The sequence below is a fragment of the Lepidochelys kempii genome, chromosome 21 (genome assembly GCF_965140265.1).
Source record: "Lepidochelys kempii isolate rLepKem1 chromosome 21, rLepKem1.hap2, whole genome shotgun sequence".
Classification (NCBI taxonomy): domain Eukaryota; kingdom Metazoa; phylum Chordata; order Testudines; family Cheloniidae; genus Lepidochelys; species Lepidochelys kempii.
The window spans coordinates 10,374,449-10,401,967 of NC_133276.1; the positions used below are offsets into that span (position 1 = coordinate 10,374,449).

Below are 27,519 nucleotides of genomic sequence, written 5' to 3' on the forward strand. Positions count from 1 at the left end.
ACAAACACACACCTTCTGTTAAACCTTTCCTGTACGCACTGTCCCAACACACTAGCCTGCCCAGAGCTCTCAGTGTGCAGTTCTGCTTTGAAGATCAACCAAGTAAAATTCCACCTTCTTGCCTCACACATCCACCTCACCCCCACTCCCTGTGTATTTGGAGTTCTGGCTGTTGACTTCCCCGGCAAAGGAAACTACAATTGTGGTGCTCCAGCCCTTAGCAATTCATTCAGGGCTTGTTTCCCAGCTCCCAGTCACTCAGCTCCTGGCACTGTTCTGGACCACCGACCCACCTGAAGCAGTCAGTGCTTGGAGCAGCATTGTCTGGCCCCAAAAGGAGCCACGCTCAGCCCTAGGGACCAGCTGGCAAGATGCAGAGTTAGAGGATCCCCTCGTGTGACAGCTGCTATCTTAGCCAGCCAGAGTAGGAATTGAATGAGGCCCTCCCCAGCTGAAAGCCCCTACAGTTAGGGGCAGGGACTGCATCTTACTGTGTGTCTGTACATGCCCAGATCCAAATGCTCCCGTTTGTTTTCCCAGCTCCCCAGGAGACGGGTGCAGGCCCAGCACCGTCATCGCTTTCACATTTCCACATGCAAATGGCAGGATCTGCCGCCCAGATCTGCAAACCCAAGAACACCGGCTAGTCCAGAGAAGCACCCAGAGCTCTGAACTGGTCGAGGTTCACTCTCCACTCACTTTAGCTACACAGGCTACAAACTTTCCATCCAGACCTGAACCTCAAACACCTCCCCTGGAAATGGGAGCGTTTGTGTCTGGGCTTGTTTGGATTATTTATGACTTCATGTTACACTAGCATAATGAAGCCTCAGCCACGCTTGGGGCCCAATTGTGCTCAATGCTGTGCAGACACACAGTAAGATGCAGTCCCCGCCCCGGCGAGTTTCCACTACAAGTAGACCATGGATTGAGTAACATCCCTCTTTGACAGATGGGGAACTGAGGCACAGAGAGATTAAGTGATTTACCCGAGGTCATACAGATACTCTGTGGCAGAGATAGGACTTGCATCCCCATTTCCTGAGATACAAAGACCTTCCATCCCACCTTGGCTCTGGGCTTTGGGTCCAGTCGCTAGTTTCCATCTCTCTCCTGGAGCTGCAGCCTTTACTCTGGCAGTCCAAGACAGGGGTTCTCACAACAAAATATTTGGTGGCCTGAGAGTGCGGCTACCAACTCTTGCTGGTGGCTGCTCTGACAATTTTGCCTAAAACACTTAATTAACTTTAGGAAAAACAAATAAATATGCACAGCTACACATCCAAATCATTGTAGTTTATTTATGTGGGTTTTGGGTTTTTTTCACCTTAATAATAAAAATAATGTACAGTTGTCTTTATTCTTTACCGGACCCAAACAGAATAGAAAAACAAATAATAAGGTGCTTTGAATGTTCTTTCTTTCTTGTTGTTGTTGTTGTTGTTGGGGTTTTTTGTTTGCTTTTTTGGTTGCTCTGTTTTAAGACTTGCTAGTTACTAAGTGTGTTGTGAAAAGTGATATTAACAAACAACAAATAGCACTTTTCACAGCAGATTTACTCAGCCCCAGCAAGCCTGGGGACAAATTAAGCCCTGGATAGGGAAGGGGGTACAGAGGCAGTGAAGGGGCACTGGGAGAGGCAGTGGGGGCCACAGGTGAGGGGGGAGCGGGAGCTCGGGGCCAGAGCTCGCCACCGCACAGCCAGAGAACAGAGCCCAAAGCCCCACACCAGGGGACAGGGCCTGGGGATAGAGCTCAAAGCTCCATGGCTAGAGCCTGCCACTCACCACCCCAGGGCTGATGCCCGACCCCTCCGCCCCTGGGAAGGTGAGGAACTCACTGGCTGCCTGCTCCTCCAGCTTGTGCGTCTCCAGAGCGGGGCAGGACCTAACCACTGCTGGTGGCCCCTGGGGAAGGGCTGCTCGTCCCCTCCCCACAATCACCGCCCAGGAGGCTGCGGCTACAAGTAAAGCCCCAGTGGTCGCATTTGAGAAATGCTGGTCTAAGTGCGCACTCTTGCATGCTGTATCCTCCATTTCTCTGTCAGCCACATGACCACTGAGAGCATTTCAGGGAAGGGATTTTTTGGTGCTGGGTTTAATAAACAGCTTACTGGAGAGAACTCAGAGATGCCAAGAGCCACATGCTGCAATCTCTGAGCAGCCTGCTGGTAGGAATACACACTGAGCCTCAGTGCCATGCAGCCGGGCCTGGTGACAGGGGAGCACTAGCAGGAGGGTCAGCTTCACTGATGCAGGCATCAGTCACACGAACAAGACCCAGTGGACCGGGGTGGAATACTACAGGGCTGGCTCACACAGAAAGTCGACTAGCTGCTCTAACGACACCTGCCACATGAGCTGAGATAGGTCTGCGCCACCAAATGCAGACACAACCTGGGTCCTGAAGTGGATTCACCCCTCTCCATAGAATACACGGGCACCAGGGCTGGATCCACCCCCTCCCCACAGTGCAGCCATGCACCTGGGTCAAGATCTGGATTCACCCCTCCACACAATGCAGCCACACACCTGGTCCTGATCCGTCCCTCTCCACAGTGCAGCCATGTACTAAATCTGGATTCCACGTGCCCCCCGCGCCACGCCACTAAGTGCAGACACACACCAGCTCCAGAGCCATCCCTCTCCAAACGGCCAACACATACACCAGAGTCAAACTTGCCCAGAGGCATTCAGCTCTGGCAAAGCTGCCGTAAGCCCATCTGGAAGGCTAATGATTAGCCCTAGTGTACCATGCCACGCTGCAGTCCCTGTGGTACAAGTGTTCCCAGAGGATAGCACACTCTCACACAGCCTCTTTCCCCAGTCTCTCCCTCCCTTACCTTCATGAGGTGTCTCTACGCCCCGGGGGGCTGCCTACCTCTGCCTCCAGTTTCACCACCAGTGGTGTTTAACCATCGTGACCCCGTGGGTGGAGTGCTCCAAGCTGCAGGGATGGTGAATGAGCAGTGACAGAGCCGAGATGATTGGCAGAGGCGCCCCAATAGGCTGGGAGCCCCAGATGAAGGAAAGGAGTCAGAAGTGTTTACTGCAGTAATCGCAAAAAGAAAAGGAGTACTTGTGGCACCTTAGAGACTAACCAATTTATTTGAGCATGAGCTTTCGTGAGCTACAGCTCACTTCATCAGATGTTTACCGTGGAAACTGCAGCAGACTTTATATACACGCAGTAATGTGGCTGTGGTTACCATATTCTCAGCTTCTCCCAGCAGGAGGCGCTGTGAGGGCAGTGGTCGCTCTTAGCACGTGTGAGGAAAGAACAGCGCAAGGCCCAGGCAGGACGAGTGGCACTGCTCCACCTATGGAGTCTTTGCGAAAACTATTGTATTGCACCTTTGTGTACGAGCTGCAGACATGCAGGAGGCAGGCAGCCCTCCCGGGGCGAGAACATAATTAAAATGCTAATGAACCTGACTGGCAGAAAGGATGTTCACACTGTGTGTACCTTTTTGAAATGGAAACAAAAGTGCTAACTGTGAACAGGGACTAAAGGTCCCTTTCAAAAGGCTCCTGTGCCCAGGGACGGGCCCTTCGAGAGCGTGTGCAGCAGTGGAAATGCTGCCATGTATCAAGCCTGCCATTGCGTCTCCACACACTAATGAGAGTTCTGACGAGCCACGGACAAAGGAGAAGCAGCTGGGTAAAGCAAGAGAGTGCGCTGACCAAGGCCAGGCAGCAAGCCAGTGGAGCCTGCTTTACAGAGGCATGAGTTGTGATTAAGGGAATGGACTGGGACCCAGGCGATCCTACCTCTGCCACCGACTCCCTCTATGGCCTTGGGCACATCACTGCCTCTCAGTCCCCCATATGTCAAGGAATAATGAGCCTTCCAGCCTCCCAGCCTTCTCCTGTCATGTCTGTTTAGTCCATGAGCACTTTGGGGCAGGGAGTGCCGCCAGGTGTAGGAATCTAGCATGCAAGGGCCCCTCACCTCAGGTAGGGCCTTGGGGAAGCACGTACAGTTCACTTGCCTGCACCTTTTAATGCCTGTAATTGACGTATGAGTTGTATTGTGGCTGTCCCACTCGCAGGGGCAAATGGGGGGGGGGGGGGCGCGGGGGTGTGAATGTGCTGCTTGCACCTGCCGAAAGCGAGGTTGGCTGTCAATGCTTTTGAAAACTTATGCCCGAGGTGCTCCCAGACTGGGCCAGGTGGTGCAGCACAAAGACAGAGCTGTGGGCCTCAGTAGATGAGGAAAGGATGATCGGTGAAACGGCCAGGGGCCAGGAGCAGCGATGCATACACCAACTGCACCATAACTGCGTGGTGTTCAGTGAGCGCGCCGTGCTTGCTACCTTTGCAACAGCGCTGCTTTATTCTGTGTCTGGTGCCACCTGGCTTTGTGCAACCAGCACCCCACTGAGCCTCTCTGGCTGGGACGCGCAGTCCCTAATATCTCAGGCGTGGCTCTAGCTGTCTCTAACCACTGGGATTTAGGGTATGTCTGCACTGTAGTCGTGTAGACATACCCGCGCTAGCTTTGACTTAGCTAGTGCCAGTAACAATAGCAGTGAAACTGTGGCAGTGGGGGGGCTATACAACCCTGCCACATCCCTGGGTATGTCTCATCTGACTGGCCCGCCCAGCGACATTGCTGTTGTTATTTGTGCTCGCTTTAATCGCATTGAATCAAAGCTAGCTTGGGTGTTTCTACATATGCGCCAATCTCACTGCCTGATTGCAAGTCAGACATTCCACAGGTTCCCTGGCCGGCCTGGGACTGAAGACAATGTGACTGTTGGAGAAGGAAGGGAAAACAGGCCCAGGCCATAAAGTAGCGACAAAGAGAGGCTGCAGGCCCAGTCCAGGGGAATCTATGCTAGCATGAAGTGATCTCCTCATGGTAGGTTCTAGTCATAACTGTGGTGGTCATATGAGCAAAGCCCTCACCCTTCCCGGTCTTCTCCCTCCACGCATCTGTTTCTCCACCTCACTGTCCCCTTTCACCTCTGCTGATCTACTGCTTTCAGCTGGAGTGCCTGACAAGGAATGCTAGCCACGAGGAGCAGAGTCACCCCGGAGCTCTTTGTAATGTTTAGTCTTTAATTAATTGCCAAGTCGCACTGACACCCCAAGGGAGAAGCGATCCCAAGAAATCAACGGCAGCTGCTTCTGAGCGTTCTAAGGGCCACGTGGATCTAAGCTTTCTCGTACTGTCCTCTTCGCTGGCGCAGCTGTTCCCTTGAGAGGCCAGCATTGGTTCGCAGGAGGGGTGAGGTTGTGGGCAGGTTCAGTTGCAGGTCCAAACTAATTCATTTGACAGCTGATGGATTGATTGATTAAGTATGAATAAAACAAGCCACCAAAAGGAGCCCTTTGCTCCACCCCTGAATTGTTTGCAGACCATCCTCATCTTCTCAAATTAGCATCCCTTTGTGCTAGCTACTATATATATACACAGAGTGAGAGACGCTCTCTGCCCCTAAGAGTTTATAGTCTAAATAGACAACAGATGGGAGTGAAAACAGAGGACTACAGAAATTAAACAACTTGCCGAAGACCCAGCTAATCCATGACATGGCAGAGCCTAGAACCCATAATTCTTAACCCAGTAGTTAGTGCCTTATCCACTAAACCACGTCACTCTCCAAGAATCTGTCTATACTGCAAAGAAAACCCTGTGGCAACAAGTCTTGCCACGGGTCGTCAATTGACTCAGGCTCGTGGGCAAAAAATTGCAGTGTAGCTGTTTGGTCTTGGGCTGGAGCCTGGCCTCTGAAACCTAGCAAGGGTCTCAGACCTGGGGTTCAAGCCTAAGCCCAACCATCTACACTGCGAGTTTTAGTCCCACATGCATCAGTTGACCCTGGCTCTGGACCTCAGAGCCGTGGGTTTTTCCTTTGCAGCACAGACAGACCCTGAAGGGCTCTGTACGCACTGAATGGGTGGCACAAACAATTTGCTGCCTATGACCTGTTCATTTCAACAAGGCCTTCTTAGCAATTGGGTCTCACTTTACAGTGTTGCCTTTGTCAATAGTTTTAAAAGGGTCAATAAATGACAAATGGCCCTTTAACAGTATGAAATAGCCATGAAATGCATGTGTTGTAGAGGGTTATTGAGTTGGCATGCTCTTTGAGGTGGGGAACCATTGTTTAGTTCTGTGGGGTCCTGGGCCATGACTGGGACTCCGATTTGCACTACACAGATAAATAAATACTTGTGGATGGGGATAGTCATACCACGGATAGCCAAGCCCCTAAGACCCATAAGGTCAACCCCCCCCCCCCCGTCTCCCCCGCCTGTGTGTGTTTTCATCAATACCCAGCGATCAGGACTCTCGGGGTATATTCCACGCGAAGAGGGGCCCTCACAGACTGCCTAGTGCAGCCTGTTGATTACCCCCACAAACTTTACCCAGGTAGAGTACCTGCCCCAAAAGCATAAAGAATTTGCTTGGTCTCAACTTATACCCATGAAGACGTCAGCATAATAGCAGCACGAGTGGCATGACCCAGGCTGGAGGTGCTGGATAGCAGCAGGGCAGGCTGGGGTGGGGGGAGCGGATGGATCAGTGCAGGGACTCAGGATTGGACAAGTAGGACGTGCTTCAGTTGAACACCGATAAAACCATGACTGTGGTTGGTCTGGCTCATCTATGTGTATTGTTGACATAGGTGTTACAATTATAAGAATGTGTTTAGTCTTTAGACTATTGAATGCTTCTGAACTGCTGCATTCATTAAGCTCATTTATAGCAGTTGTATCTCACAGCGTAAGGTAATATTTGAGCAGTTGTATGATGAGCCTCTGTGACTGTAAATCACCAGACAGGAGGGAGACATTAACTTGTGTGAAGTGCTGGTCTCCAACAGAAGGTGTTACATCCTGCCCAATGGGAAAGGTTCATTGACACCAGACGGATTATCATGGGATGTTAAAGAGGACAAAAGACCTTTGTGGTTCCTCCCTCCCCCAATGAAGAGGCATCATGCAAGTGGATTCCTTCCATCAGCTGACTTTGCTGTTCAGAGTACAAGGGAGGAGGGGGATAAAAACTCCTAAGAAGAAGGAACTGGGTCTCTGTGCTGCTTGGACTCCGGGGGGGATGGGGGGGGAGCAGGTTTCTTAGGCATAAGCAAGAGATCCCCAGTGCTCAGCCTGGGTTAGTCCTAAAGCCCCATTAGAAGCTTCTATAAATAGCAAGCTTTTTTTTTTTTAACTTAAGAGTGTAACTCATTTGTGTGGCTATGTTTACCTGCTGTAACCTCGTAAGTTACTCTCATTTCCTTTTCCTACTTAACAAAATCTTTACATAGTTTAGTAAATCGGCTACAGATGTTGTCTTTGGTGTGAGATCTAAGGAGCAACTGACCTGGGGTAAGTGACTTGTCTTTTGGGACTGGGTTGTAACCTTAATATTGCAGTGATTCTTGGTGTAAGGGATCAGCTATCACAAAGGCGGGCTCACGTGGGTGGCGAACTCGATCGGAGTGCTCCATGGGCCTGTGTGACTCCATGTTAAAGCTGTTACAGTGCCCGAGGAGTTTACACTTGATAACAAATTGGTAATAAATTGGTTAGTCTCTAAGGTGCCACAAGTACTCCTTTTCTTTTTGCGAATATAGACTAACACGGCTGTTACTCTGAAACCTGTCACTTGATAACTGTATAGAACCCAGAGCCAACTGGGGGGTTGTGCCTGGCTTCCTAACAGTCTGCCCTGAGGTTGGGCCTCACGCTCTTGGGTCACTGCAGGCAGCTTTACAAGCTCAGAGTGGTTTTTCCCTAAACCTGGTGTTTAGAATCTTGCCTTTCATTGCTAACCAGCCACCACTGACTGAGCCATGTCAGACACATCAAGCGCTTCCTTCATCTCTCCTGGCACCATTTCCCCGTGCACCTTCCTGCCCACGGGGCTCCAGCAGAAAAGGCCATTAGAAGCAGTTTTGATCCCAGTGCTGGGGCCGGTTGACAGCCTTGCAGGCCGGAGGCCTTGTCTGGCTACAGAGCAGGCAGCGTCAGGGCAAGCTGCTCCCACTCTGCTTTGCCAGCACGCCTCATCCCTGCTCTGAGGGAATCCCACATGGAGGGAGAGGACAGGAGCGGCTCTAGTCATTTTGCCACAGCGCCCGAGCCAGGAAACCCCCCAACAGCCAATTAGAGCACACACAAAAAATAAAAAAGCCCCAGGATGTGACACCTACTGGAAGTGGGTACCCCAGGTGACCACACTGCTTGCCCGCCCCTAGAGTCGGCCCTGTGAGAGGGTGGCTCTGTCTCCATGGCCCAGCCTATCCTTGGCCTCTACTGAGTCTGCCAACCAGGGGGCCTCTCAGCATCCATTGGGATGAGAGGGGAATCCGGCGCTTTGTACTTCAGTGGAGCCTCTTCAACTGCAACCCGTTCAATCCACTAGTGCAGTCAAGGCCCACACCTCACCTCACTCATTTCCAGGCCAAAAGGGACCCTCATAAGCATCTAGTCGGACTTCCTGCAAACCACAGGCCAGGGACCCTCCCCCCGGAATTCCTGGAGTGATAAGGGCTGGTTGAACTAGAGCACATCTTTCAGAAAGTGAGCCAGGGTGGGAACTGCAAACACCCCCGCGTCTCAGGGTACAGCGGGAGGTGTAAATTCCAGCTCGAGGAGCCATACCTAGACTAGCTCTGATCTGTGTGGCAACACAAGCAGGCGCTTGGGTACACCCCAGGTGTCACAGACAGGTATGTATTCGGGGGAGCTAGCCCCTCCCACACCACCATGGCGACCCTATTTTTAGCAAGCTAGCTTGCTCAGAGCTAGTGTGGGTATGTCTCAGCGAGCTGGGGACCACACCCCAGCTCAAAGTGTAGAAGTGCCTTCAAAAGCCATTGAAATTTACGCTTCTAAATCACTTGGTTACATTTGAAAAATCCCACCTGTGATCTTGAATTTCACACCTTCACATACTGGAGAATCCACTGCATCCTAGGCACACTGTACGGCTTTTCGGTTTTAATGGAGAAACACCAATAAAATACCCCAGGACAAAAATATCTAAGAGCTTGTCACGCAGACTACAAGGATGTGATTCCTAGAGCTCACAAACGTGTGGTGCATTAATTGATCCATGTGTCTCCCTGTTGGCGGTGGGTACTAAAGGTTCCCTACGGCATTTTAACATAGTGTGTTACTATGTTAAAGTACACAAGGGAACATTACAAAGTGACCACTCATTACAGTATATACTGCTGTAATGAGCAATGTATAAGAATATACAAGGAAAAAGTCTTGCATCCTCCCAGATTTTTGGACATCTTCATAAATCTCAAAGTTATCAACACCCCATGAAATTAACAAAACCTGAAGAACAGAAGCCCTATTAATAAACCTCCCTTAAAAATGTGCACCTTATTTCTAGCCTGAATGTATCTCATTTCAGCTTCCAGCCACTGGATCTTGTTCTGCTTTTGTCTGGTAGATTAAAGAGCCATTTGCTAGTAGAAACCTTTTCCCCACACAGGTACTTATCAACTGCGATCAAGTCACCTCTTTGCCTTCTTTTTGATAAGCTGAAGAGCCTCCCTTGAGCCAGCCAGCGACATGTACCAATAAAAGACAAATGCGGAGTGCAAAACCATGGTCTTTTATTAGAAAGTTCCTCGTATAAAAATGATCATGCTCTATACTTTTCATCGAATAATTCATAAACATCCAGGCACTGAACTTAGGGGGTTTTTTTGTTGGGTTTTTTTTTTTGATTGGTCAGTACATAAAGCAGACATAATTCAATCCATATGGTCATCACATACATCAATTGTACCACCTATAGAAATCAGCACTTTGAACACAGTCTAGATTTTATTTTAATTTTTTGTTGTTGTTTTTTTTAAATCTTTAATTTTTTTTTTTTGCAACACATAGAACTTGGAGAAAAAGAGAGATAAAAAGTGAAGAGAGGCAGAGGAAGAAGACAACAAAAGAAAAATGGAAAATGAACAAAATAAAAAGAGAGAGAAAGTGAAAGAGTCTTCACAACCACAAACGATCTCACAAATTGTGGAAAAGGGAAAAGGTATCTGCATTTTTTTTTTATTTTTCCAAGATACAGGAAAAAATCCCCCAAAGATTTATTAAAGTCTGTCACCTCTGCCCCACTGTACGTGCACCCTGGTCGGTTGTTCCTCTTCCTCCTCCCGAGAGGCGTGTGTTTTGATGTTGGTTGGTTGGTTGTTTTTTTTGCCGACGTTAATGGCCATCTTCCCAAGCAGCATCCTCCACCAGCCCAGCCAGTAGAATTAGGCACCCACAATGCCGTCTTCCAATCGAATCCAACTTCCCCACCCCCCGACTTCCTGCGATGAGCAACATGATTCAACTCTCCAGCTTCTCCTCCTCCTCCCCAGCAACTCCTCCCGGGGTAGTTATGATCAGCTGGAGTTAAATTGCGTGGTTGCTATAGCTGACGTAAGTCTGTTTGGTAGCCAGAGCTGGAAGGAGAGAGAAACCACATATGTATCATTAATGAAGCCTTCCTGTACCGTGACCTTGAACAGACCTTTACGTCACTACAGCTTGGGTGGGCATATGAGATAAGGCTCAGTCTCTGCAGTGGTGCTGGAACCATTTTTATAGTGGGGGTGCTGAAGGCGGAAACCATGTATTTGGGTTGTAATTGCTACTTCAAGCCGGGGGTGTGGTAGCACCCCTAGGTCCAGCACCTATGAGTCTCTGAAGACTGCCAGGCAGAGATACATCCTGCTGCATCCAGGGTCAATTCTGCAGCTCCATGCAAAGGCAGTGAGCCATGGCCTAGATTGCAGAAGTGCTCAGCTCCCGCTGGACCCAAGGAGAGTCTCAGACGTTCAGCACCTCCGCAAATCAGGCCGTGAGGCCCCAGTTCTACAAGGCCCAAGATGCAGGGGGAAGACCGCCCTCCACCTGCCCCACACAGGATGCAGAGGGTGGAGTCTCAGAGGTGCCAAAGATGGGGAGAGAATAAGACGAGCATCCAGAACATGTGCCTGTGTTTGTGGAGGGAGTTCAGGGAAGAGTGGAGGGAGGTTTCATGGGAAATAGGACGAGGCGGGATCCAGTGATATACTCTAGCCAGTGACAAAGAGGGAGATCATAGAATATCAGGGTTGGAAGGGACCTCAGGAGGTCAGCTAGTCCAACCCCCTGCTCAAAGCAGGACCAATCTCCAACTAAATCATCCCAGCTGACTCCCATGTCCTGACTCCCCAGGGATCTCAAGCCACAGAGCTCCCAGCCAGCAGGAGGCAGCTGGTATTTAACCCTTGTGACACTGGACTGTGAGCAGCAAACATCACGCTAACCCTGGTGGGGCCCAAAGAACCAGAGACAGTCCTCCTGCAGCCAGTGGTTTGGAAGCCTCACCTGGACGAACCCTGACTACAGATAATTGGGCTATCTCTGGGTGTTCGGGTCTGGCTAGACTAGGGAAACGTGCCCTGGCTGCAGTTGTGGCAATGAGGTTACATCTGTGCAAGCCCCCAACGCAGGCACATTGCACCCAAGCAACACAGGGCTTGCACCGTGTACAACTTGCCACCCCCTCACATCAAGCTGTTCCGCCTTGCACCGCGGCAGCTCATCCGCACAGGTGTAGAAAACAACAAACCCGGGAGAGCGAGTGCCTTAGGCGAATGGCCTGCGTTTCATGAGAGTGGTGCTTGAACGGCGACTGAAGTCAGCGGGCTGGCTTCTCAGCCCCCCTGCTCCTTGCGTAGTCAGGTACAGCAGTGTAACGTGCGAGCAAACTCTACCCTGCTGGCTTGGGAGCATTCCCAATCCACTAGACATGGGTGGAAGGGGAAGGGCAGCAGAGAATCAGGCCCAATAGGATCAGCACCTCTGACAATGAGCCGCTTGGTCTCCAAGTGCTGATCCATGACAAAAGTTCAGGAATCAAACTCCTTCAGCGAACATCACTCTCTTAGTTTTAGGCCAAGCTCCCAAGACAAGGGGGTTTTAAAAGGAGTCCAGACTAGCAGCTTTAGCCAAACATTTAAAGAAGCCATGCATCCAAATACCATTTAACCCGTAGGACCCTGTTATTAACAAGTTAAAGTGAATGTGGGGCTTTGAAAAATGGATATTATTATTTCTTATTTATATTACCCTCATGCCTAGGAGCCCCACTCACTGCCCAGGACCCCATTGTGCTAGGGGCTGGACAAACACAGAACGAAAAGTAGCACTGCCTATGTTTGAATATCATCAAAAGCCCTGTAAAGTCAGATTATTAATATTACCAGCCAAAGCAGAAAAGTTCATCTCAGATTTAGGATCTTATGAGAACTGAAGCTGGAGCAGACCCACTACAAAAGCCAATATGCTCATTGTGAGCCCTCTGGGCAGAATAAGGCAGGAGTGGGCTGTACCCAGCTTCTAACTCTCCTGTGTGGGCCACTGGCATTGCCAAAGATCACGTGGAGATAGGGGCATGAAAACAGCTCCTTCTCCCACTCCTGTGCAGGTGCGCAGGGAGTGAGTGGGCAGCAGTGGGCAAAACCTTGGCTCCATTGTATCCCTCCCCTCCCCAAACACACCAGCAAGTGCAGCAGAGCTGGACCCTAGAGAAGGCCCACGCTTTGGGGACAATCCCTCAGGTAGCGTGAATAGAAGTGAGCAAAGGTGGAGTCAGAAGTCAGCGAGCAGCTGCACTTGGAGAATCAGGCTCAGCCGGAGCAATTCACCTCTCCCCGGCCGGGGGTAACATGCATTAAACTGAATGCATCCGATGAAGTGAGCTGTAGTTCCCGAAAGCTCATGCTCAAATAAATTGGTTAGTCTCTAAGGTGCCACAGGTACTCCTTTTCTTTATGCATTAAACTGTGAGCGATTTCCAAAGAAAAGGCAAATGATTTCCCAGGTTGGTCTCAGGGCACCAGAGTTTGCATGAGTTACAGGTAATTAAAGAGACATTTCCCAATGGGAACCTGCTTCTTTTATGGTAACAGATTAACCTCATGGGGACAGAGAAAGCCCCCCAGCCACCCCCCACCACCCCCACATCCCTCCTGTATTGGCCCCTTTGAAGTTCCAGTGTGAACACATGGGCCTGATTCTCAGTTGCTCTAAGGAGCTTTAACACTGCTTGAATAGGTAGAATTGGATCCCTGAGAAGCCCCCCCTCCCCTTGGGCTCAGCTCCAGCTGGTATAGAGATGGTGTAAGGACTCTACCCCAGCCCTGCTCCCAGCTCCCAGCATTGGAGATGGATCAGGGGCATGGCCAGAATCCCCTGCAGTATGTCTGTTCTCCGCTTCTCAGGGCCCAGAGGCTGCTGTAATTTACACCAGGAGCTGGGCACAGCTCCACATGGCCCCAGAATATGGGGAGCACAAAGGTGGCTTAAAATCACCTTTGCTTTCCCCTCTCTCCACTTCAAAAGCAGGAATGGGATAGCAGAGAAGCAAGGCATGTAACTCTGTGGGATCATCTCTTGGGCCGAGCAAAGCTTGGGGAGCGGTTTTGGTTTCTGCAATACCCTGAAAATTGGGATTTGGTCTTGAAAGAACCAAACTCCATGTGCTTTGACCCCAGAGTCCATCTTCACTGAACCCCCTTCAGGTACCAGGGCGTGGGGTTTAGGGGGTTCTCTCCAGGTCTGGAGCACTGTGACTAGAGAAGGGGCTGGATCAAAGCTTTAGAGCTGAACTTTTGGGAAGTTCCCAGGTGCGTCTGGATCCAAATTTTGCAGACAACACCCAGATCTGTATTGCAAATGGGCCCAGGTCTGAGCTCCCTGCTCGAACCTGTCTGGAAAGCAGGCCTCTGCAGGTGGCAGGGTGTGTGACCCAGCTGAGGGATGCGCGACTCGCTTGTTGAGCTGCCCTGCTAGCAGAGTAAGAGCCCTGCCTAAAGTTGTTGAGTCAGTTTTGCTGTCTTGTGGTGGCAGATGAAGCCTGTAACGCCACAAAAACTGGGACCATTTGGATTTAGATCTGGATTCTGCTGCTGTTAGTTGTACCATGGCAGTGCAGAGAGGCCAAGTCCCCTTTGTGCTAAGCCCAGTACAATGAGATGGTCCCTGCCCCAAAGTGCTAACAATCTCTGTTAGTTCAGCAGTGTTTGGATCCAGGGTTTTGATTGGGACAATTCTGGAGACGGAGGGCCTGGTTTTTCTCTGACTGACACTGGGGTAAATCAGGAATAATCACTTCAGTTTAACAACAGGGCCACTTCAATCAGTGATGTTGCCCTGTTGTTAAACTGGTGTAAGTGAGAGCAGCACCAGGCCCACAAGCATGGTCGAGATCTATAGCTCGGACCTGTGGTTTTGGTTCTGATCCATCTCCAATGCACGGGGGATGGCACCAAAACCTGGACTTCCAAACTTGGAAGGAGTTTGGCTCTGACTATTGCAACTCTGGGTCAGATCCTCAGCAGGTGTAAACCAACAGAGTTGCATTGACTCAGACAGAGTGATGTTGATTTATTTACCCCAGCCAGGGATCTGGTCCTTTCTCAAACCCCTTCCTTTAAAAGCTAAGGATGTAGGTAGCACTGTAAACAGCTCCCTTTGTGGAACAATTTGGAGGCTATTTATTTGTCCTGTAAATGATATGAGAGAGAGAGAGGATGGAGTCTGTGACCTGCTCTGTATTTCAAGAGGGATTCTAATCAGAAGAGTGTCTGTGGAAAAGTTCTCCTCTCCAGTGAGATTACTTTCATATGAATATGCCCTGGAACCGGCCCTCAATTACGGCTTTAAGGGGAAATATCTCCAGCTGGAGGAAGCTGGAGCTGACCCTTCCTTTGAAGAAGATCAGAGCTAGTGGACCAGCCTCCCCTCCTTTGTCAGTTTCAAAAGCCTGAGCATCAGCCTCCCCCCATCCCTCTGATCTGTTTCAAAGCTCCAGCAGAGGTGGGGCCTGTGCAGTAACTGACAGACCCAAGACTGGGAGCCTGAAGCCTGAGCTGTAACGCTGAGGGGGGTATGGCAGTGCTGGAATTGGTCAGATGGAAGGAGGGGAAGGGTACAAGCGCAGAGAGAGAGCAGGAAGCTTGTATCACCCCACACAGCTCAGGGTTCGGTGCTCGGCTCCCATGTCTCAAGACAACCAACTTAAAGTAGGGTAAAGTCAGGGTGCAGATCCCCACTCGCTCAGTCACCAGGATCACCTCCATTTCAGGCTCCAGCTAGCACGTCTGTGGGTGCCAGCACATGACCTCATTTCCCTAGATGGCTCGTCTACAGGGACTCAACCTGGGACCGCTACATAAAAACAAACAAAAAACCCCAATGATCTGGCTGCTGTCTGAGCTAAAGGGCCAGATCTATTAGCATGACGATCTTAGCACATTCATAAACCTTTCACGTGGGCTGGCCACGAGTGGGGAACAAAGACATGCTTGGCCAGTGCCTTAGATCTCCAAATCGAGATGCGCCCCGTGCTGCTCAGCAACCTAACCCACGAGCGGCCGACCTGTGGCCCAGTGAACATATGCAGCCCTCAGGAGACCTCCAGTGTGACCCACAGCTGCCTCCCCAGCTAACTCCAGGGGTGGTTCAAAGCATGAGCTGCTGCTGCTGGTTCCCACTCGCTTGCCACAAACACAAGTAAATATTAGGGGCCTGCACATTTACAACTGATTAAAAATGTATATATGTAAATGTCTATGCAAATCTGGTGCAGCCCTCCAGCTCCTTGGATGTTGCCACCATAATCCTAAGTGAATGGGTGCAACCATTCATAAACAAAGAGGGGAGAAGACAGAGATACCATGGGAAAATTCATGAGCGCTCCAGCCCATAAAACACCGGAGAGGAGCACATCCTCCTCGCCACCCACCTGCAGCCCCACCGGGCAGTGCTCGAGTCTCTGGGAGGCAAAGCTTGTCACAGAAGGCACCAGGTCAGGAGAGGACGGTCACCGACTACAGGTTCCATTTTCAGGACCTCTCTTAAACAGCCCCTCCCCCCCAACCCTTTTGGTTCCTGCCATTTTGTAGGTGCAGTTTAGGTCATTTAGATGCATAGATTAGCCAAGACCAGAGAGAGAGGGAGAAATTCCTAGAATACTAAAGACAGACAGGCAGATACCTTGATACCAGAAGACACCTAGGTACTATAGACAGACAGAAGCACCTCTTTCCAGGTCTAGATAGGCTCGTGGTCATCCCAATTGCATGAACAGAGCAGATTGTGCTCTGTGTCCACATATTGTAAATGCCCGCAAAAAAAAGAGACTGTTTTTAAAAACCCAACCTTAAATCTTCCTTATTTATCCACAGTGATTTCCCATGACTTCCCCCCATCTTCTACATGGTTAAGGCTGGGCTGATATCACTGCCAACTGGTTGGCGGCTTTACGGTGTCTGAGATGGGGGATGGCAATTAATTCCCGAGGGGGCGTCCATCCAGTCCTCGCTCCCTCCCTCTCAGCCTTCCCAGGATCCCCTCGCCCTTTCCCTCCAGCAGCTCCAGCAGATTGTGGCAGTCAGAGACTTATTTATTTACTCCTCCCCCACCCCTCCACGGTGCCAGTGCATCCTTGACAAATGAACCTTATTGAAGATTTCAGACGCTGTTATCCTCAGATAACAATTAGATGGGCCATAAGAAATTAGAGCTGACAGCGCTATTTGTTAGCTGAAATGTTTTCATAGCCAATCTGCTTGCAATCAAGCCCTGTAAATTATTTATTCTGTTGTTTATTTAAAGATACGTGACCTGCCAGTGACAGAATGAAAAACAGCCCTCCCTTCCCGTGGTTGACAACTCCACAGTCGCTCCCGTCCCTCAAATTAATAATGCAATCAGCTTCCTGAGACTGTCCTCGACACGCCGCGGTGCCAGCTTTCTATTCAGGCTGAGCACCCACATTGCAAATGCAAGACACATTGGAGCCAGAGATACTGCAGAACGGAGCATTGTCTCTCACTGCTGTGTGCTTCCACCAGCCGGCTGATAGATACAGCTGGCAGGGGCTCCCATTGCCCACCACCTCAAACATAGGAAGGAAAGTGAACTGGGGTCAGTTCCTAGCTCCTGAGTAATCCTGTCACTTCATCTCTCTGTGCCTCAGTTCCCCCTCTGTAAAATGGGGTAATAATTCTGTCTGGTCTATTTAGACTGTCAGCTCTTTAGGGTAGGGACTGTCTCTTACTATGGGTCAGTGGAGGGTACAATGGGTCCCTGCTTTTGGTTGGTTTCCATAATGCAACCCCCCACCCCAATAAAATAGATCATCACGTTTTGGGGGTGGAAGACCTGAGACGGAGCAGGGCCTAGGAGTGAGAGCAGACACTGGGAGTCCAGAATTTTGGATGCTATTCCTACTTCTGCTACTGATGCACTGTATAGCCTGGGGGAGTCACAACCTCCCGGTGCCTCTGTTAAACGGGTACCTGACCACCTAACACAGTGGGGTGTTGGGAGGGTTATTTACAAAGTGATTGCATGGAGCCTTGAGATCCTTGTGTTAAAGATGCTATATCAGTGCTAAGTATTTTTATTGCTCTGGCAATAGCATCTCTGAAAGGGGTAAGTCAGGGCAACCCCATGGAAAAGCAACATCTTAGGAGCAAATGTTGAATAGTGGGACATAGTCCAGGGACTCTGGGACCCAATTTGATATAGTTCAGAGGATCCAGACTGGGGTGAGCCAAGATATTAGTGTAACACACAGAGGAGCCATTAGAGGGAGACATGATCACACACACTTTGCGCATCCTCCTGTGGCTGGTGGAGGCTAAGAACTAAAGGACAGGCAGCTTCTGGAGTCCGGTATCTTGATAATGCTTATCTCCTGCTACCCCGGGATCTCCTAGTGCTTTGTACAGGCAAGGATGCAGAGAGAGGCACAAAAGCCAAAGGAACCCTGTAATGGGGGATGAGTCACAAACCAGCTAAATGGACTTTGGAGGGAGTCAAAGGGGGACAGGGGAAAGAACAAAGAAGAAGTCCATTGAAAGGCGCTCCGATACCTCACCAATGAGAGGGGTACAAAACCACACACAGAACAGAACAGAACAGAACGGCCCTTACTGCAACAAAACAAATCTTGTCTGTCGGACTTCGGTGGCTGCAAGGGAGGCAGCACAAAGGAAGGATCAGAGGGGTCTGAGCACAAGGGGAACTTGGGACCAATCCAAAACCACTCAAGGGGAAGTCACATGAACAACTCTGACATCAGTTAGCACTAGTTAAGGCATCCTGGCCAAGCCTCCTCTCAGACTCTAACCTGGAAGGGGCATGGGCAGAAGCCACGGAGAAAAGAAGGTACAGATAACGAAACCCTAAGGGGGGGCAAAGATTGTTGATATATCAGTTTAAAGCACATAGAGAGCGGGGAGGGAAGGGGGTGAGTAAGTAGATAGATATTGCAGGTGTGACAGACAGACATTACATCAGAGATACAGAGAAGAGATGATTAGATAGATAGATAGATAGATAGAAGTAATGACAAATAGGGAGAGAGGGAGGGTGAAATGAAAAACAAACCATGAAATTGCATGGAAAAATATTTATGGTTTCTATCCTGGTTATGTTGCAACCCACAGATTTCACCTCTCATGAAATATTAGCGAAATGGCAGGTTTCTCACCCAAACACAGGAGGATTCCATTCCCTGGCTGTTTTGCTGTGAAAACTTTGCCCCAGTGGAATGTCACATTTTGAAATTCTACCCATTTCACAGTTTTTGACTCTTTCTTGCTCACAAAAGCTCTTGTTTTTGCAAATTCAAGCCAAAAAGGCGCAGATTTGGCTTGGCTGCATTCCCCAATCCTCCTGAGCCAGACTGTTAACCTTTTCCTCCCACTGGAGAGCAGTTCCTCACCCATGCAGTCCCACTGAAGTCAATGCAAAACCCTTTGTCCCAACCTGCCCCACTGTGAATAGCCCACACAGTCAGACAGCAAAGTCAGCGCTAGTGATCAGCCATGCTATCGGTCAACAAAATCTCAGCCCTCTTGGAGCGCCTCCGTGCTAAGTGCCCTACATTATAATGTTCATAATGTTTATAACGGCTCCTTTGGTGAGCTGTCATTACCGGCTTTCCCTGTGTATCTGCAGTATCAGAACAGATTTATAGTGCCTCTTACAAAGCAAGAGCATTAGTAGGTTTCTAGCTTATTTTTGGCTAACAATTATCTTTACGGGATAAAGACACAAGAGGGGCCCACTGGAGGGCTGAGAAGCGCCAGGAGCAGAGTGGAGCATGTGAGATTAGACGTGGGGGAGGCCCTGTCTTTCTGAGCATGGTTGTTACGGTGCAAGTGTGGGGCCTTTGGGGGGTCATAACCGACCCGGGCTCCCTGCAGGCCCATATGCCACTTGATGGCTTTGCCGGCAAGTCTGAGGCAAGGTGACAGGCACCGACAGCAATCTGCTCTATCTCCTGCCAGGAATGACAGGGAACCCCCAGAAATGCTCCAGGCCTGCTCCTGGCATCACAACACGGAATGAGAGCATCTGTTATTTACAATAAGGGGGACACAAGCAACTCTGTGGTCTGACAGGACACAACCAAGCCGGCTTGAGGGTTAGTATTATGCTGCCCATGACTGAATGGATTTTGGCAGTCCTCCTTGAATTGTGTATGAGTTGGCGGTTGTCTCAGCCTCTGTTGTCTGGGGTTTAAAGAAGCTACAAGGGTTAACACGGGTTCTTCTTTGCCTTATAAATTAGAGAGCTAATTTTGGAGGCAAAGGTGGTGAATTCTAGTCTCCATACCGCACTGTGTGTGGCTCAGCGGACAATAGCAGGGTGTGAGTATATGAGGCCATGGATCAAGCCAAGGAAGCAATAAAGACACAGCTGTTGTCCGCCACACTGCACCGTCCAACATTAACCACAAAACCCGAGTATTATGACAGCCGTGCAAACAGAGGCAGGGAGAGGTTATATGGTTTGTGCAGGGTCAGAGGGAATCGGTGCCAAAACTGGGATTACAACTCCGGCTTTCCGAGCTTCCAGGCCTGTGCTCAGACGTCACCTCTACCATATGACCATGGTTACGAGCAGCTAGCCTGCAGCGGCATGCACAGCACAGCAGTACAAGAGAGGGCCTGATTCTGCCCTCCCCCACACTCCCTTGTACCGCTCACACCTCTGCCGAGTGTAAAATCTCTGCGGAATCAGAATACCGCTGTGCCTTGCAGCCGGGGTAGCAGTTTACACACTTTGCACTCATGGAAATGGCAACCTGAGGTGCAGCACAGGGAAGGAGCAGGTCCAGGAGTCTTACCGCAGGAAGCCCTGGCTTTCAGTAGCATCAAGCGCACACACAACCCACCCCAAGCTCCCACTGAAGTCCATGAGAGCTGCAATGATAGAGTGCTGCTGACAATCAGCCCTTGCACCGGGATTAGCCTTGGTCTGTTATTCTTCAGAGCGCTCTTGGGATCCCATCCCAGGGGAGAACAGAGGGAGGGTTGCTATGGAAAAACTCATACCAATTTTTTTTTTGTCTACTTTCCATGTATTTGTTGGGTTTGGTCACACATGCTGCATGCACATTGAACCTACAGGGAGCCTAGATGGGAACACAGAAACTTTATTGTTTATTACTTGTATTGCGCCCCCCCCCCCAGGTGCCCCAGCCCTGGAGCAGAATCCCATTGTGCTCGGAGCAGTACAAACACAGAGCAAAACGACATCCCGGGCCCCAAAGACGGACACTTTATGACAAGAGACAACAGGTGAGTACACACAGACCGGGGCGTCTAAGGAAACAAGACCATACCGATCAGCATAACAAGCCATGGTCCCACGGCTGCCTAACTGTGTTTACTATGCTGCACAATCATGCCACTAGAGGAAGACAACTGGCCAATCGTTTTTAAACTATATTGGAGGTGGGTCAGAACTAAATCCCCGGATCCAAACTCCCCTGAAATTTGGGAAGCGTAAAACCCAGATCATCTTTGCAGCCTGGCCCCATTCACTAATATTAATAAATGACTAATAAAAATGACTAGATTATTAATGTATTTATACTACAGCAGTAGCCAGAAGCCCTGATTAGGATAGAAGCCTCATGTGCTGTGCGTCTTATGATGGGGGCCATATCTCATGATCTTTAACATATTTGTCCTCACAACACCCCTGTGAGGTAAAGACATGCTATTTTACAGGCAGGGAAATGAGGCATAGAAATGCTAAATGACTAACCCAAAGTCACAAAAGAAATCTGTGGCACAGAAGGGAATTGAACCCAGGTGTCCTACGCTAGACCCCTAACCACTGGACAACCTCTCTCTCTTCTGACTATTGTATTTTAGGGAAAGAAGAGAAAGAGAGAGAACAGGGATGCACAATAGAAAGGAAGGCTATTCATTGTGCATTTGTACAGCACCTTGCACAATGGGACTCAGCTTGGTTGTGGTTTTGGGGTGGTATCATGATACACAGGTTAAATAACATCAATATGAATAATACAAACCTATGTGAAATCTACAACCTATGATTTGCCTGGGGGGGTTCACACAGGTAACAAACCAAACAGCATTCGTAGCTCAGATGAATTGTCGATTTGCCAAAGGGCCAGGGACAAGTCCCAAGCTTGAGATTTGAGAGAGTTTAAGGAAAATGAACCAGTTCCCAGTGTGACAGTCTTGGTATTTCATCTGCTACAATGTCATCCTCCATGCTCTGCTTTTTTAAGTCAATTTTTACCAGGGACGCGCAACCTTTCCAGACTACTGTACCCCTTGCAGGAGCCTGATTTGTCTTGAGTACCCCCAAGTTTCACCTCACTTAAAAACTACTTGCTTATAAAACCAGACATAAAAATACAAGAATCACAGCATAATAGTACTGAAAAATTGCTGACTGTCTCATTTTTACCATATAAAATAAATCAATTGGAAAGTAAATATTGCACTTACATTTCAGCGTATAGCATAAGAGCAGTATAAACAAGTCATTGTCTGTAGGATATTGTAGTTTGTACTGACTTCATGAGTGCTTTTTATGTAGCCTGTTGCAAAGTAGGCAAATATCTAGATGAGTCGATGTACCCCCGGAAGACCTCTGTGTAGCCCCAGGGATACACAAACCACTGGTTGAGAACCACGGATTTGTACAACCTGTCCAGCAGGGCTCCGGCACAAAGCACACCGGGAGATATTTAAAACCGAAAATGCAGTGAATTTAGCGCTGGATTCACAGCCCTGGAGATTGGAGTCCTCTGTCCACAGCATAGCTGCAGCACTAGCTTCCCCTTCACTGTACCACCAAAGTGCCTCACCCCTGACTCGCAGGGACCCCCTCTAAAGGGGAGCTCATGCCATGGCCTGTTCAGAATCAGAGACTAAGGCCAGAAGGGACCATCGTGATCATCTAGTCCTTGGAGACTGGCAACAGAAGGAGCCCGCTAGTCTCAATTTATGGTTGTGGCTCTTGTGATGGGAGGGGGCAATGATCCCACCTGGGAACCAGGGGCATAATCTGGATGATCTAATACATTTTATCCACCTTGAGTGTCCATGAGCATGTGGCTCAGTGAAAACACACTGGGTCTGGAGTTCATGACCATCCGCCCTCCCAAACCTCAGTGGCTCACCACAGGTTACTTGTGTCTCTGTGGGGGTTTTAGGTGAAGGCAGGCTCCGAAAGGGCTCCCTAAGGCTTTCAGAAAAGTCAGTGAAAGCTGTGAAGCCCCAGTACGCAAACATGGGAAATACAAACACAGCTTCGAAAACCCAGACAGAGCCCTTCGGGACAGGTCAGCTAGACGGCTCTTCGACCAGAGCGGCAGGGAGGGGCACTGACTGACTGCTTAACAAGCAGCTTCTCCTGGCTCCAAGGGCAGGAGGGGGAGGAGGGGTGAGAGAAGACATTCAAAAATTAAAACTGATCCATATGTCCTCGCAAATTGAAAACCAGCCAAGGCATTTTCAGTTATGAGGCTATAATTAGAGAGCAGCCCAAATCAAGTCCCTGCACCTGGCTTCTGGGGACGCTTAGACCCGGATCTGAAACTTGCACTCCATCTCTAGCTACTGAGGCCGTTGCCTTGGGGTTCTGGGGATGATGGAATCCACTAAAGCATGGCTCTTTTATCTCTTGATCCCGCTTCCCCCACCCCCCGAAGCCGGTGGGCATCTTTCCAGGGATTTTCAATGGGAGCTGTACTGGGCCCATAATTCCAGACATCAGAACTCCTCAGTGTCCTGACACCTGGATTTCACAGCTGCCTGGTACAGGGCCCCCATCTCCTCTCGTTAAAGCCAATGGCATGATGCCCCTCGACCTCCACGGAAGCAGGACTGGGCTAATATGCAGTATTGTGCCAGGTGACGTTCACCCCTTGTGCCGAAGAGCCACACAAACCCCACACAGCACTTTCTCTCATTCTGAGGGCTGGAGTGACGCCTAGTCGCTGTGCTGACCCCTCTGCCCAGGGGTCCCACAAAGTGCTTTGCAAAGGAATGAGCTCATCCTTTTCGCGGAGTCAAATGGAGCAGCCATAGTCACCCACCGGCAGCCCATGCACCACCAAGGAGCCTTGGCCCAGTTTCCTTGACAGCGGGGAAGGTTGGCCGTGCGGGTGAGGGGATGTTACCTTGCGTTTCAAGATTTTCACACAGTTCTGATTTGGCTTCTCCGTTGGGTCGGAAACCTCCCTTCTGAGTGAATTTGTTGGACATGGTGGCGGCCGTCACCACCGCCTTGAGGCTGCGTTTGCGCTTGGGGACGTTCTGCTCTGGATGGAAGAGGATGATATACACCTTGGGCATGTACAGCATGCCCAGCGAGACGGAGGCGCTGAGGCTCACCGAGATGGTCAGCGTCATGGTCTGGATGTACATCTGGAAGACACAAGGTAACGCGCTCAGGCCTGCGAACCCCTTCCCAGACACGTTAATCCCCCCTTCCCTCTGCAACTGCCTCTACGTAGAGAAACTTCCAACTGGGAACAAAGACAACCGAGAGGAGAGGGGGAATGTGGATAAAAAGATGATGGAGCAATCAGTCGGGGTTGGAAATGAGGACGGATGGAGCAGGTGGAAATCTGGAATAAGGCTAAATGGAGAGAAATGGGCGGGATGGAAGATCAAATGAGCAAACGAACAATGGGATGGATACAAGCATTAAAAATGGCTTTTTTGATGGGTGGGTGGATGGATGGAACGTAGGGCTACAGAGGAAGTGGGGTGTACAGACGGGGGAATAAAGGGAAAGGATGAGACAGAGAAGGGTTTCTGCTGTCTAAAGTAAGGATCTTGCATTTTGGTGGATCTGTTTTCCATAATCGCCTCTTACAGGGCAGAGATTAGTCTTCAGGCTAAGGCCAGGCTCAGGTCTCAAGTGCCCCAGTATAAACCTGGAGTAACTTAAGTGACCTCAGCATAAACATATAAAATACAGGAAGCAGCCATGTAAGCTTCCCGTCCCCCTACCCATATGATCACCCCAACATGCCTTAATGCTCTGGGAGGACTACAGGTGAGCTTGCATAGAAGTGGCAATGCCGAGGTGAAAGGCACCCTTACCAAACTGAGCCCTCCAGCTCTTCTCCAGAGCAGGATGCAAGACATTTCAGCTTCAACTCCGCATGCCTGTGTTGTGTTATTCATTGGAGCTGCTGGAAGGCGGTGGGGTGGGGAAAGAGCTGTTGGGTTTAACCTAGAGATGGGATCAATCCATCCAATCGAAATGGGCATCTCCAGAACTTTGCTGGAATGAGGGTGTGTTATGTCGTGCCCCAGTTTATCAGCATATTAGCAGTGCTGGGACGGGATCAGTACCTCCATCACTTTACCACAGGAGTCAGCAATGTGGACTCTGGGGAGGTTGGGAGGCGGGATGTTGCTGGCATGTGAATGGTTTCATTGCCCTGGGAATGTGATTGCATCAAGAGGTTAGCATCCCCAGGGCTTGGTTCATCACTTCAGAGGAGTGGGGATAGGGGTAAGGAGGTCAGCTATGAGAAGGAAACCAAGAGGGGAGGGGGGATACTTGAGCATCGAATGGAAGTCAGGACTGAAATCATTATGGGATAGTTTGGGTGGGACAAGACAGATAGGTACAGATATTTAATGTGTGCATCGAAACACAGAAGAACATCATTTGTCTGCCATTGCGGGGGCCTCAGTCCCTCCTCTTCTCTGCCTGTGGCACAGAACAGTCGAGTCTCCTGGGGGCTGTCATTGGTTGGTCTAGTTTCCGTTGTTGGGTTTAAGGTGCAGGTGCTGAGGGATCTTGCTTGCCTGTGATTTACATGACATCAGACTGGATGATCTGGTGGCCCCTTCTGACCTTAAACTCTGTGACTCTATCTGGCCTCATCTCAGGGTCCAGCATGCAGGAAAACAACGTATCGCTTTGCACGCTACTGGTGAAGGCCTGGTCGGGTAGCTACTGCAGGGCTCTGGGCGTCAGGACTCCAGGGTTCTATTCCCATTTCCGCCACTGACAGGCTGTGTGATTGCAGGCAAGCCACTTCCACTCGCTGTACCTCCGTGTCCCTCATCTGAAAAATGAGGCTTCTGATCCTGGAATTTCCCCACCCCTCTCAGCCACTTTGTGGTTGTCAGATGCATTCTAGTAGCGTGACGCATAGCTGGGCAGAAACCACTGACAGCCCTCCCCGTACAGTGTCGGTACGGACATGGCAAGCAAACCTGTCAACACACCAGCGGCAAACACAAAGTTTAGAAAGCCCTAGAATCACTCGAGAGAGAAGCAGAGAGACGCCCACACCCTCTACTACACACATCCCCTCTCGGAACAAGACTCAAACCTACGTATGTGCGTACCACTGGCAACAGACGGGGGCTCAGACACCCCTGCGAAGGGCATGGTATGGAAACCTGACTATAAAAACACATGCAGGCCCCTCCAGCACCCACACACTCCCTTCTCCTGTGCATACAGATGCGGCCCTGTCTTCTTTCAACGCGTAATGCTCATTCACTAGTTTGCTCCCTGAGCCGTTGGAATGTTAGTCACATATTACACACAGATGTAACCTTTCTGCAGTCAAAACTCATTTCACGCTCACTGTCCAGAACTAACGGTGACAGATGTTTTGCAAAATGAAAGCCCATTAATCTGACTGTAGAATAATCCATTTTTCTATGGAAAGGGCTCGGCAGGCACCTCGCAAGCTGGAGATGTGTCAATCAGACGGCGTCAAGAGGGGGAGCACCCACATCTCACCCTATCGCAGCCAGGGGGCAAGGCCAGGCAACCCCCGGTTACATGTCCCTCCTCCCTGCTCAGCCCCCTCTTTGGCATCATCTTCCACTTGCATCTCCCCGCCCCTGACCACAAGTTCTGGATTTCAGGCCAGCTCCCAATTTGTTCCCGGCTGTGAACTCCAGTTGCTAACAACGATTCAAACGAGGCTCAAGACAGTTTCTGAACTTCATCCTCTGGCTCAGCTGTGGCATGGTGTCTGTCTGCTTTATACATTTCTCGTGTGGATTTTAGCACCAGCAATAGGTGTGAGGATTGACAGCATTTAGACAGTGCAGTCCTGGCTGATGGCCCATGGATTAGGGCACTACCCTGGACTCAGGAGACCCAATTGCAGTTCTCTGCCCTGCCATAGATTTCCTGTGAAACCTATGGCAACTCAGGGTGTGACTCGCAAAGGTATTTAGGCACCTAACTCAATGGGAGTTAGGTGCCTAAATACCTTTGCGAATCCCACCCTTAGCCTGTCTGGGACGGTTGTAGGGCTCTAGGAGTCAGGACTCCTGGGTTCTATTCCCATTTCTGCCACTGACAGGCTGTGTGATTATGGGCAAGTCATTTCCCCAGTGTCTTTGTGCCTCAGTTTCTCTTTTTAGGCTCTTGGGTGTTAAGTGCAGTGGATGGCACTGGAGGTTAGAATCACTCAGGCAGCCTAAGTGCAAGCTTCCCACAACCAGTTCTTTTGGTGCATCTCATTCTTCGTCTGCAGCACCCTGTTACCACAGTCCTGGGCTCCCACACAGTTCTTCCAATGCCCCTCAGTCCTGAGCAGCACTATCCCCTGCTATCCTGGCCCTCATTTTAACACATACAGTTCTGCCAATGCACCTCACCGTCGACAAATAGCTCCCCTACGCTCCTAATCCTGAGCAGAGCCTGCCTGCCATGTCTTTGAACAGTACGCTGATTTTTGCAAACTAATGTCCACTGGGGATTAGATGGAGACCGAGCAGACCCATTCTGTTTGTGGCCCAAAACACAGTTCATGGACCAAACTTTCTGCTCTGAGTTACCCAGGTTTTGAGCCAGAGGTTATCAAGTCACCCTGGATGTACATCAGTTTAAGTGAGGTAAGAACCTGGCTTCAAATCATCAAGCACCCAGAAAGGCAGGCAGGTTGGAACCAGATAGGTGCGGAAAGATGTTCCACATATTTAACTCAGCAGTACACGCTGGATCCCCAGTCCAGTGAGGCAAATGGAAAGACTCCAATTAATTTGAACTGGCTTGGGGTCAGGTCAATGCACTAAAGGACAGGCCTGGCTAAGGCAGCAAAGTATGTTAGCTAAGGAAGAAAAAACAGATCAAGGCCAGCACACAGGCTGGAGCAGGAAGTGAGACACTATACAAGACCTAAGCCCTGCACTCAAAGTAACAAGGAGCGTGACTGATT

General features: G+C 50.0%; 1 protein-coding gene across 6 annotated transcripts in view; it reads right to left on the bottom strand.

The window, feature by feature from the left end:
• Nucleotides 1-9,567: 9,567 nt before the first annotated feature.
• Nucleotides 9,568-27,519, bottom strand: part of GRM4 (glutamate metabotropic receptor 4) — a 233,381-nt gene continuing 215,429 nt past the window's right edge. For all 6 annotated transcript variants that reach the window (XM_073319848.1, XM_073319851.1, XM_073319846.1 and 3 more), the window contains 2 exons: nucleotides 23,488-23,734; nucleotides 9,568-10,432 (listed from right to left, as the gene is read on the bottom strand). In XM_073319848.1, coding sequence (XP_073175949.1) covers nucleotides 10,383-10,432; nucleotides 23,488-23,734 — 297 coding nt within the window. In that variant the 3' untranslated portion in view covers nucleotides 9,568-10,382. The remainder of the gene's footprint in view (nucleotides 10,433-23,487; nucleotides 23,735-27,519) is intronic.